This window comes from Erpetoichthys calabaricus, chromosome 14 (genome assembly GCF_900747795.2).
Source record: "Erpetoichthys calabaricus chromosome 14, fErpCal1.3, whole genome shotgun sequence".
NCBI classification, from domain to species: domain Eukaryota; kingdom Metazoa; phylum Chordata; class Cladistia; order Polypteriformes; family Polypteridae; genus Erpetoichthys; species Erpetoichthys calabaricus.
Genome location: NC_041407.2, coordinates 29,231,832 through 29,244,591, shown reverse-complemented (window position 1 = coordinate 29,244,591; position 12,760 = coordinate 29,231,832). Strand labels below are relative to the sequence as shown.

At 35.2% G+C, this 12,760-nt stretch overlaps 1 protein-coding gene across 1 annotated transcript in view; it reads left to right on the top strand.

The window, feature by feature from the left end:
- The window catches only part of LOC114664845 (cAMP-dependent protein kinase type I-alpha regulatory subunit), a 77,557-nt gene that overhangs the window by 41,561 nt on the left and 23,236 nt on the right, over window positions 1–12,760 (top strand). The window contains exons 4-8 of the mRNA XM_028819130.2: window positions 1,693–1,784; window positions 2,327–2,388; window positions 5,893–5,939; window positions 8,830–8,988; window positions 12,668–12,728. Coding sequence (XP_028674963.1) covers window positions 1,693–1,784; window positions 2,327–2,388; window positions 5,893–5,939; window positions 8,830–8,988; window positions 12,668–12,728 — 421 coding nt within the window. The remainder of the gene's footprint in view (window positions 1–1,692; window positions 1,785–2,326; window positions 2,389–5,892; window positions 5,940–8,829; window positions 8,989–12,667; window positions 12,729–12,760) is intronic.

Below are 12,760 nucleotides of genomic sequence, written 5' to 3'. Positions count from 1 at the left end.
GTTGGCTATGCAACCATTTTCTATTTATTTATGAACTTATTTATTTTTTGCATGAACAGCTGAGAAAATAAAAAATCCAGAAATCTCCACACATTCCAACTAACAAGCCCACAAAGGACTGAAATTTTGTTAGGCTGTTTGGGTAAACACTGTTATCTTAAGGAAACATTTGTTTGCAAATGGAAATCCACAAACCTAAAAATTTGTTCCATATATAAAAGAAACAAGCCAAGAGGAAAAAATAGTACCATAAATCCTCACTCTCCATGGATTCCATTGCCCGTGATTTGCTTATCCACTTATCCATTTCACAACATCAGTGGCCTAATTGTGCCTATTGATGGATGAGGTCCTTGCTACAGGCCTCAAGATGGGGCAGGGATGAACAACCAGGGGTTTGTATTTGATGGCTATGCTCAACAGAAGAGGACTATCACACATGAGTGACAAATGATATTGAGCAATAACCGGTTCATGATGCTTGTAGATGTCCAAAACTACATTACTCTTGATGGATCAACATGTGTCTAACCAGCGCCATAAGGTGTTGGTAAGTTGTTGAACCATGTTCATGATGGGGACTGGGGCTTGCGATTTTTTTCCCCACAAATAAGGAATTCCCCCTAAGTGCAAGTAATAAGTTCACACTGATTAAGTCTCTGCCCTTTATATACACCACCACTCATCGGTACTACCAATTAATGGTTTAGTGAGGTTGTCTCATTGGCTCTGCTGTGGTTGCTCACAGCCTCTGAAGGAGTACCTAGTTGACAAATCAAACTTAACAATAAAGGGAGTAAAATTCTTTAGAAGATTTCCATAGGTGAATCTGCAGAAGGATCATTATCAAGCATCAGAGTGACTGTCAGTTCTCTCTCAAAACTGGTGTTCGTCTGGAAACTAACCCCATTTTTCCCACATGGTCAATGTTTCAGTATCCACATTTGCCATGTCTGCGGGGTTTTTCAGAAATGTAACTCCCATGGATAAAAAAAGTTGACTCTGTCCATTTTCTTTTCTTACCAACCAGTACACATACCTAGGTTTCATACTTTAAGAAGACTGAACTCTAACAGTTCACTGCAACAAGTGAAACTTTGGAAACAGAGAATGACAGCTCTCTGACAGAAATAAGTTGTCATCTCTTTAACCTGCTTGTGATACAATTCAGCTGGAAAAGCAGTCATCCAAGCACATGCTGTGTTCTGTTGTTTAAAAAAAATCCAAGATGCAGCCATTCAATTTAAAGTCCAAGAAAGGTATCACTTAGCTGTTCAAGTAAAATTTTATGGCCAGATGAAAATCAAATAGTATTCTCTGACAATATAGTGTACTATACATGCTATACATGGAGAGATAATGCTTTGGTAATACATTCATATGCCCTAACACCCACTCCATTATTTTTTCATTTGACTCTATATAGCACCAACTTTTTTGGAAATGGATTTTCATTAACATAAAGTTTTACTTTCCTGAACCTGAACATTTTTTGGATATAAATAGCCTAACATTCTCTTAGTTTAATTGGCACATTAAATGTGTTGTTTTGACTGGTTTATCACAAAATATACAATGAAGATGAATAAAGGGAAATAATTATTAATTCATGTTAACTTTAATATTTGAAATGACATTGTTATTGACATTAATAATGTTCTTTGGCATATTTTTCCCCTTAATTTCTTTCAGGTTATTCCTAAGGATTATAAAACAATGGCAGCTCTGGCTAAAGCCATTGAAAAAAATGTGTTATTTGCACATCTTGATGATAACGAAAGAAGGTAATTAAGGGATGTTTGCATTTGTTACAATTTAGTACTGATCACAGTCCTTGAAAATATAATGCTAAACAGATAATTTAAGGTATTACTGATAATGAATGTTCATATCAAAAATTTAAAAAATAGATGTACATATGTATATATATGTATGTGTGTGTGTGTGTGTATATGTATGTATATATATATGTGTATATATGTACTGTATGTGTATATATATGTATGTATATGTATATATGTAAAGAATTTTCAACAAATTTATGTAAAATTTTTACCCCTATCTGAATAATCTGATATTTTATTAGTGGTATTAATTTTGTATTGCGCATTGTGTCTCACAAAAATGCTTGTGTTTTGATGACCATTCATATTACCATTCTGCCTTACTATTTGATTGCAATACTTGTATATTTTGAATATTGTTTGAAAAGTATTCTTGAAAATGTATATATCTGCTATTTTACCAATATTTTATTTTTTCCTAACTATGTCTACCACAGATTATTTATTCACTGTTTGTTTTATTGTAAACCTTTTTCTTCTAGTGATATTTTTGATGCTATGTTTCCAGTTACTTATATTGCTGGTGAAACTGTTATTCAGCAAGGTAATTTTTTTTTCATAATTTATTTTAATTTCATAATTGGTCTAAGCAGGTGCTGTTTCAGAAATTGCTATATCTGTTTCCACTGTTTGAGCACAGACAACGCTATTGTGGTACAATGTGTTGTTTGAGTACAGACAAAGTTATTGTGGTACAGTAGAAAACATTTATTTCCTAATATTAATTAACATTAATTTCAGATAAATTGTGTTGATTGCATGAAGTAATTGATGTTTCATTTAAATGACAGTGTTATATATGAAAATAGCAGTAAGCCTTAATAATAGTCTAAGCAAAGTTTAAAAAAATAAGGCAATATAATGCAGGCATTGTGGTGTTGTGGATAAGGCTTTGGACTTCAAACCCTGATGTTGTGGGTTCATATTCAGCTACTGACATAGTATGTGATAATGATCAAGCCGCTTCTCCTGAATGAGCCAATACTGGAGACCTAAAAGAAATGTTACCTGCTCTATCTCTCAAATGTTCTAAGTTGCCCTAGATAAAGGTGTCAGCCAGGCAATAAGTAATATTGTTTTCAGCATAGGTTGAATCATTAACTGATCTGCAACATGCAAGGAAAGTTTGGTCCTAATTTCCTTTATCCTAGGTGGAACAAATTATTTCTGCTTTCAATCGTAGTTGTAGTTTATTTTCCAATTGTATCGTTTTGAAGTATTTAAAATATATCATCTAGATTAAATTTGTAGATGACAACATAAATCGTAAATTATCAGATTTTTACTTTAGGTCAGCTCATTACAGTTTTGATTTTGTAATAACCACTGTTTATCGTGATTAAATATATATACATTATAATTCCATTTAATGTTTTTGTTCACTTTTCACATTTTGCATGTGCTTGTATAATAAAATATCTGCCTGTGCCTGTTTGGTTAGTTTTACTGTTTAAAAGGTTTATATGTATACTTATACATCATATAGTGTATAATATATACTGTATGTTCCTGTAGCTGATATAATGTACTCTTTTCCATTTAAAGACACAATGGATTAATTAGGGCCAGTTTGTACTTCATGCTCAGAACGCATATATGCACTCATCATGGCTGCCACGTGTTCCCAGCTTTCATTTGACATATCCTCTGAGCACGTCCTCAAAAATTAACGTGACGTGTGTGAGTTGCAGTACCAGCAAAAAATTGGGAGTCACAGTGTGATGTGGTCGGAATGTGATGTCAGAGTCTCTGTTTACTGCCAGCTTGTGCCAGCAAGCTGCTGCGTGCTTCAATGTTTGATGAATGGCTCGATCCGGTCAAGCAAATAATCAGACTTAAATGCTGACATACAAATGTATTTGTGGTGCTTTTCTTCATCTATTTCTTGCATAGGCAATACAAGCATTGCATATTCCCCATCGTAATGACACTATACATTTTAAAGATCTCACATACCACCTTCTGTGCGGTCTTTTTATTTATTTTTTTTTTTTTTTTGGCACCTTCGCAACAGCATCCAAATGTACAGAAGAATATTTGTGACCACAGAGAGAAAAAATTAGGGACACGAGTAGCGATAAAATGTTTATTTTGTGATTAAAGTAGAAAATTCAACTTTAATCTTGTAGTTTATTTTGTCATTAAAGTAAAACATTTTAAACATCCTCTTAAAACTGATTGTTAATCGCTATGTGCTTCCAAGGACATGCAGGTGTGGGGATTTGATGACGCTAAAATGACGCTAATGTATGTATGTGCTTATATTCTCCTTGCGATGAGCTAATGCCCCGTCCAGGGACAGTTTCTTCTTCGTGCCCGATGTTTGCTGAAATGGGCATGTCCCCAGATTGATGTAATCATTAAACATCCATCCTTTAAAGCGATATTGTGGCAAGGTGTCCTGAGAATTTAATGGATGTTTCAGGCAATTCACAACACAGCGAAGCCGAACGTGTTTTCTCATCATGCTGATGTCTCGCTCTGCCACCTGCTGGAATCCTGCAGATTTACATAAAGTACATGCGCAAGTATAAACCGTACACCTCTTGCATAGCAGTAGTATCTGCAGGCACATGTGTCACGTCACGTGAACTATATATCCAGCGTTAGTGTAATCTGTTTTAGAGATATGTAGAGAAGCATACAATGAAGTTAAAATTTCAGCTTGGTATGTTATATCATATACAGTAAATCCTAGGGTAGCCATGTAATTTGTCATTTTGAACTTTATAGGACTCTACATTTGTTTACAGTTCTGGTTTTTAAATAAACATTTATTGGCAAGAGTAGGAGTATATACAAATGAAAGTAAAAATGAAAACCGTTTATGTAAAAGGAGGCACTCCATAGATTTGAATGTGAATCTGCTTGATTCACTTTTACTATCTAACTTCAGGGGCTCAATGGATACAGTGTCATTTTTTTTTAAAATCTTTTTAAAGCTAGTCAATAAAAATAATTTGAAGTTCACAACCTTGGCCTAGAGGTCTATAATTAATAAGCATGGAAGCATCCAACTTGCTGTTTCTTCAGGAGGGGCTTAATAACAGCAATTTTCAGGAACTTTGGGGAAAAATGCCCAATAAAGGTGAGACATTCGCTATTTTCAGATCCCTTTCCAAGCAGCAGAAAACAGTACCTCTGTTTATTTTTTGGAAAGCTGGCAGGCCAACAGGTAGAAGATTTATGATGCTTCATTTTTTCCTCCAGTGTTTTTCATTCATTTGTCAGAAGAAGTATTTATAACTAGTCTAATAATTTTAATATTAAAAAATCACACTGTTTAGGAGATGAAAAGTTAGGAGCTAATTGTATTAATGTGGGTTGTTACTTTATTTGCTATTACTAAGAAGATATTATTTATGATACGGTAAGAAAAAGAAACAATTGTCTAGTCTTGCTTATCTTAAAGTTGTAAATACAAAGTCTCTTTTTAAACATAGTGATTCTGATGCTTAGCTTTTTGTCTTTCATGCTGTCCTCTCTTTTTTTTTTATTTGTTAACACAATTTTACTGCTCCATGATTCTTTCTGGTTGCCAGAAATCTTATAAACAATTACAAGTGCCATAACATCAATAACGTTTAATTAATTTGATCAGGGAGAATATCCAGAGAGCCTTGTATAATGCTGGGAAACATAGGTGCTGCTTCCATGAACAGTACACTAGTATTTCATGTATATACCTTTTTTAACATTAATAAACCTTATTTAAATACATGGGTTAAAAATACAGAAATATCAGAGAGTGTTAAGGTTATAACAGCAAAAGAAGAAATATTGATTTACCTAAGAAAAAAAATAAAACCAAATAATAGTTTATATGTAATAGATAAGAGCTGGGTAGATATTGGTAAAAAAACTTTGTGCACATCATCTGTTGACACCATAGAGCTACAGTGTGTTGGCTAGTGGACTATGAGGCTTCAATACCCAAGGATGCTGCAGATGAATACAGGAATGAACTATAAAAATAATAAAGCATGTCAGAAAAATATTTTTTTATATTTTTGCAAGGTTTAAGTAATTTTTTTTTTTTTTTGTGCAGGTGATGAAGGCGATAATTTCTATGTAATTGACCAAGGTGAAATGGATGTAAGTGTAACAGACTTATCTAACCCAAATATTCTTGTTGGAAAATGGCTCTTCAACTAATAACGAAATCAGGTCCTGTCTCACTCATTGTTCGTTATTGTCCCCCAAAATACAATGCATCCTTCTTATCCGATCTGATTGAACTTTTGACCCATCTAAGCTCTTACTCTCAGAGAATTATCCTTCTTGGTGATTTCAACATCCATATTGACATCCTCACATCTAAACTGAGGAATGAATTCCTATCCTTACTGGACTGCTTTGACTTGACACAACATGTTGATTTTCCAACCCACTCTGGCGGTCATATATTGGATCTGATCTGCACTTCTGGACTATCTGTTGCCAACATTTACAGCACCGATTTGGGACTCTCTGACCATAAAGCAGTATTTTTCACTGTTTCCCTGCCTTTCCCTCCTCTTACCTGTAAACAACAAATTTCTTACAGAAACCTTAAAAATATCTGTCCCTCTATCCTTTGTGGATCCATTTCTGATCTTTTACTGTCTTCACCTATTCCACCAACACTAGATAGTCTTGTTGACCACTATAACTCAGCCTTTCATTCAGCATTAGATAAAACAGCTCCTTTAAAACATAACGAGGTTTCCTTTAAACGTTCAGCTCCTTGGTATAACTCAGAATTGCGATCTATGAAAGCAGCTGACCAACGCCTTGAGAGAATGTCACGTAAGACTGGCCTCACCGTGCACATCCAGGCTTTCTCTGACCACCAAAGAGCTTACAAAGAAGCACTAACTTCTGCCAAGAACACCCATTACGGCAGAATAATAGAAAGTGTCCACGATAACCCAAGGGTTCTGTTCTCTGTAGTTCATAAACTACTCGAACCCACATCTGGCCCAACTACCTCTTCTACTGAAGTCTGTGAGGAATTCCTCCACTTTTTCCGTAAACAAAATTAATGATCTAAATAATTCAACTAACATAAATACATCATCTGTTTATATCTCTCTGTGTTTTCCCACTCCATCCAGCTCCTTCTCTAAGTTCTCACCAGTCACATCTGCGTCTGTTAATAACCTGCTTTGTAAGATGAGGCCGACTACTTGTGTACTGGACCCCATCCCCACCACACTACTTAAATCCTGCCTTCATGCCATAATCCGACTGTTACAACAATAATAAACTCATCCCTTGACACTGGCTCTGTGCCGCTCACTTTTAAAATTGCTTCTGTAACCCCAAAGTTAAAAAAAGTCTGGTCTTGATGCTGACAATCTTAACAATTTCCGGCCTATTTCCCACTTACCTTTCCTGTCAAAAGTTCTTGAGCGTGTTGTAGCTTCCCAACTCACCAATTACCTAACCTCTAATAATTTGATGGAACCCTTTCAGTCTGGTTTCAGGGCGTGGCACAACTGTGAAACTGCTCTGCTACGGGTAACCAATGATTTGCTTATGACAGCAGACTCTGGACAAACCAGCATATTAATTCTGTTAGACCTCAGTGCAGCATTTGACACTGTCAGACATGACATCCTACTGTCCAGAATGGAGAACATGCTGGGTATCTCTGGCACTGCCCTCCAGTGGTTCAAGTCCTATCTGACTGATAGGCAAGAGTTTGTTAGTCTTGGCAAGAGCAGATCCAGCTCAGCGCCAGTCACACAAGGAGTCCCTCAAGGCTCTGTCCTCGGTCCTCTTCTCTTCTGTATTTATATGCTTCCCCTTGGCCATATTATCCGTAGCTATGGACTGGGTTGTCATTTTTATGCAGGTGATACTCAACTCTATTTCAATGTTAAAAGTGGAACTTCATCAGAGCTTTCTCAGCTCACAACCTGCCTTAGTGAAATTAAAACCTGGATGGAGCAGAACTCTTTAAAATTAAATTGCAATAAAACTGAACTCCTGCAAATTGGGACTAAAATGCGACTTAATAAAATGAGCTCCTTCCCAGTCTATCTTGGCGGTGATCTCATCAGACCTGCCTCTACTGTAAAAAATCTTGGTGTCATTTTTGATTCCTCCCTCTCTTATTCCGCCCACATAAATCACATTAAGAAACTTTCTTACTTTCACCTCCATAACATATCCCGTGTTCGCTCCTTCCTCTCCTTTTCTAACGCTGAGAAACTTGTCCATGCTTTATCACATCCCGCATCGATTATTGTAATTCCCTACTGGCAGATGCCCCTTCTAATCTTATATCACAGCTCCAGCTTATTCAAAACTCAGCTGCAAGAGTCCTTACTCGAACCAGCAGCAGCGAGCACATCACACCCATCCTGCTCCGTCTCCACTGGCTCCCTGTGTCTTACAGAATCGAATATAAAATCCTACTAATAACTTACAAAGCCTTAAATAACCTTGCGCCAAGCTACATCAGTGACCTTCTCCATCACTATGTGCCTGTCCGCCCACTAAGATCCTCTGATTCTGGCAATCTTGTTGTGCCCCTCACTCCATGGGTGACAGGGCCTTCAGCTGTATAGCGCCCAGACTCTGGAATGACCTACCAAAATTAATCAGGTCAGCTGACTCCATGAATTTTTTAAAAAACAACTCAAAACTCATCTGTTCAGGAAGGCTTTTAGCTCTATCTGACTTTATTACCCTTCTCTCAGTTTACTTCTCTGTCAAGATGCTAATGTAACCTGTGTGTGTGTGCTAGACCATCAATTATGTTGTCTGTTTCTTTTTTTCAGAACTCACTGTCTTAATCTTCTTTATTTATTTATCTGGTTTGTACAATGCTATATACTGTATACGCTGCCGTTCTTTATTATATTCTGTAAGTGCCTTGAGCATGGGAAAGGCGCTATATAAATAAAATGTATTATTATTATTATTAAAATGTTAACTTTTCATTAACATGCTGTTTTACATTTTGTCACTGTTCAATGTATATTTTCATTTTTAGGTGTATGTGAACAATGAATGGGTTACCAGCATTGGTGAGGGTGGCAGTTTTGGGGAGCTTGCTTTGATATATGGGACACCAAGAGCTGCTACTGTTAAAGCAAAGACAAATGTGAAACTATGGGGAATCGACAGAGACAGCTACAGGAGAATATTAATGGTACGGTAATAATTTCGTGTTTATTTATTTTCTTCTTCTGTTAACAAATGTACTGTATACGGTATCTGGTAGATTGTATTGAATTAAAAATTTAAAATGTCTTATTTTTGGCTTTGGCCAAAATCACTCTTACAGCTTTTACTTTTTGGGATTGAACATTTTAAATTTTAATATTGGTTCCATTGCTGAATAACTTGTATACAGTTAAGGTTTATGTTTAAATGATACATTCCTTAAATGTACATGGTGGCACAGGGACATGGGAAATTTTCAATTGACGTTAAATACACGAATATGCACATTACAAAATATATTTAATGATGAAGTGTACTGTATATTAATTCAATATTCATTTTATGTTTTGAAGAAAACATCATGAAGGTCTTGTCCATTTCTCCGTACACATTCTGGCAGCTTGTTATGGAAATTCTGCATTGCTTGACGTAACTTGTCAAAAGGCGATTTCCTCTTCAATCCTCCTTTTTAGTTCAGCAATGGCTGTAGGACGTTTGCGGATTTCTGCAAAGAAATCTACTCAAATTCAATTTCACCTTCCGAAACACAGAAAAGTAATTTTGTGAATTTAAAACATTGCTACTTCAAATTGCATGCACCAGTTAAGTTTTAAGACTTTGTTTGGTGTTGTGCCCCACACATTTAAAATTATTTACATAATGGTAAGTACACATTTATAAAAAAATAAATAAATAAATAAAACTTCAGGTCTGTTTTCATAATGAATTATATGTCCTTATTACCTTTATTTCCTGTCTGAGTTTTTTGGAATGAATTAGAACCTATAGAGGCATTTCTATAATTTATTTGTTCAAGGGCTAAAAGCTTATCTACTATACTTGTGGAGACTGATGCAAGGGGCCACTTCTAAACCTCATCATCACCACCTTGCTTGCTAGGCAGGTCGTCATATTTGAGGGCAACTAAAAGATTAGCTGCTCATAAACAATAATTTATTCCGAGAAAAAACACTCAATAATTAAAATTAAACAAATATTGTAGCATCAGAAAAATATGTTGATAATGTAGCAATTTACAAAATGCAATTTGTAACAATGACTCATGTAGACCTTACCTACATAACAGATGACTGGTTACTGCGTTAGTCCAGGAGTAGGTTTATTTAGTACTAAAATATATTTTCCAAATGCATGAAATCTGTGTATTTCCTAAAGTGTAAGCCAAAAGGATTATCACCATTGCAGAACTACCAAATTCAGGGGTAGTTCCATAATTGTTACTCTTTTAAAATACAAGTGAATGTACAAAGCATATCCAGTCTGCTACTTCAGCTTGACAGTGGATTGCAAGAAGTTTGAGATCCTTGGAACATTAGAGCCGGATTTCAATTTCAGTTATAAAATGTTTTAAGAGTGATGTGTGCAGTGATCAAAGCAGTTGTGTGCTATTTTTTCAGTGGTGGTTTTTTGAAAATATAATTGAATAGCTATAGTTAACTTTTTGAACTGAGCTGGTAAGTGCATTACACCAGCATAACAATGTAAAAACTTCAGAAATTAAGGCTGTATTGTAGGCAAGCTATCACAGTATTTTAAGTTTGTTGTTTCATTATTAAAGATGTTAGTAGACCCACAAAATACTGTGCCTACAGTCCTAAAAGCACTCACAGAATTCCAAAAAATTTCTGGTCTCAAAATTAATTTGACTAAAAGTGTGCTCTTTCCAGTGAATTCTCAAGCACACAATATTAGATTGGACAGCTTCCCTTTTATCATCGCAGATCAGTTCAGATTTCTAGGGGTAAACATCACAAGTAAACATAAAGCTCTTTATCAACAAAATTTTGCTGTCTGTATGGAAAAAATCAAGCAAGACTTGCATAGATGGTCAACCCTTCATCTCAGTTTAGCTGGAAGAATTAACATTGTTAAGATGAATATCCTCCCTAATCTTCTCTTTTTATTTCAAAATATTCCAATATACATCAATAAATCGTTCTTTAAGAAATTAGATTCAACCATAACCACATTTATTTGGAATTCAAAACATCCACGTATCCAAAGAGCAACCCTACAAAGGCCAAAGGCAGAAGGTGGCACGGCTCTGCCTAACTTTCAGTTTTACTACTGGGCAGCAAACATACAACATATAAAAACCTGGACATATGATGAACATATGCAGGCTTTGTCTGCAATAGAAATAGAATCCTGCAGTTCATCTTTATATTCCTTGCTTTGCGCCCTAATAATTGCAAATTATCGCCAATATACTGATAACCCAATAGTGCTTCACTCACTCAGAATATGGAACCAATGTAGGAAACATTTTAAGATAGAGAATCTTTTATTGGTGGCACCACTGCACAAGAACCACCTTTTTCAACCATCGCAAACATATGTAATTTTTAATGTCTGGAAAACATTTGCGATTAAATCCCTTAGAGATCTGTACATAGACAACGTATTTGCATCCTATGAACAATTACATTCTAAATTTAACTTTCCAGCAACACATTTCTTTCATTATCTTCAAATTAGAAACTTTGTTAAACAGAACTTGCCCAATTTCCCTCATCTCCCACCTCCCTCTATGCTGGAAAAAATACTCATCAGTTTCAAGGACTTAGAATTTCAGCAATATATAAAACCATTTTACAGTCCCTCCCTTTCAAAAATCCAAGTGGACAATGGGAAAAGGATCTCTCCCTCAACATATCAGAAAAGAAGTGGAAGGTAGCAATGCAGAGAATTCACTCGTGCTCCATATGTGCAAAGCATACAATTATTCATCTAAAAATTATATATCGAACACATCTGTCTTGCTTAAAATTATTCAAAATGTTTCCAGGGCAAGATCCAACCTGCTAACGCTGCAATCAAGTTCTAGCCTCACTGGGTCACATGTTCTGGGCCTGAACTAAATAACATCATTTTGGACCAAGATTTTTAAATGACTTTCAGACAGCCTTGGTGTCCCAATCCCTCCTAATCCACTAACAGCTGTGTTTGGTGTACTTCCAGAGGGGCTTAAAGTGGAGAAGGACAAACAAACTGTAATTGCCTTTACTACACTATTGGCACGTAGACTTATCTTGCTCAACTGGAAGAATCCTAACTCTCCCCTTCTAAGTCAATGGGTAACTGATGTTATATATTATTTGCAATTGGAAAAAATAAAATTCTCACTTAGAGGATTTGTGCAGAAATTTTTCCAAACCTGGCAGGATCTAATCAATAACATTTTAAAGTAAGCTTTTAAAGCACTGAGGAAGCAGATTGTCTCCCTTTTTTTTTGTCTTCTCCATTTATCTATATTCACTTATTACTCTATTTATTTGCTTATTTTTACTAGGTTTAAATTTTATTCTGCTGGCCATGCTCTCTTTCTCAGGGGTGGGGGTTGATTTGTTTTCAATCCTATTGTAAAATTGATGTATTTGTATGGAATGTCGTGTGATTTCATTAAAATCAATAAAAATTAAAAATAAATAAAAAATTAAAGATGTTAGTTTTCAACATTTCTGTCAGATTTTTATCTGCCTTTAACAATAAATCTAGATTCTTGGAGAAAGTAACTAAACCCAAAATGTACATTGTATCAGAAACTACTATTCACTCATTTTAAGATTTATATTTGTAAATTTTATTAAATTTTGATATTATAGATAATGCAATCTAACTTAAAACTTTTTTTTTTTTTGTAGGGAAGTACGTTGAGAAAGAGAAAAATGTATGAAGAATTTCTCAGCAAAGTGTCGATTTTGGGTAAGAATATTTTTAAGTAACTGATTGGATAC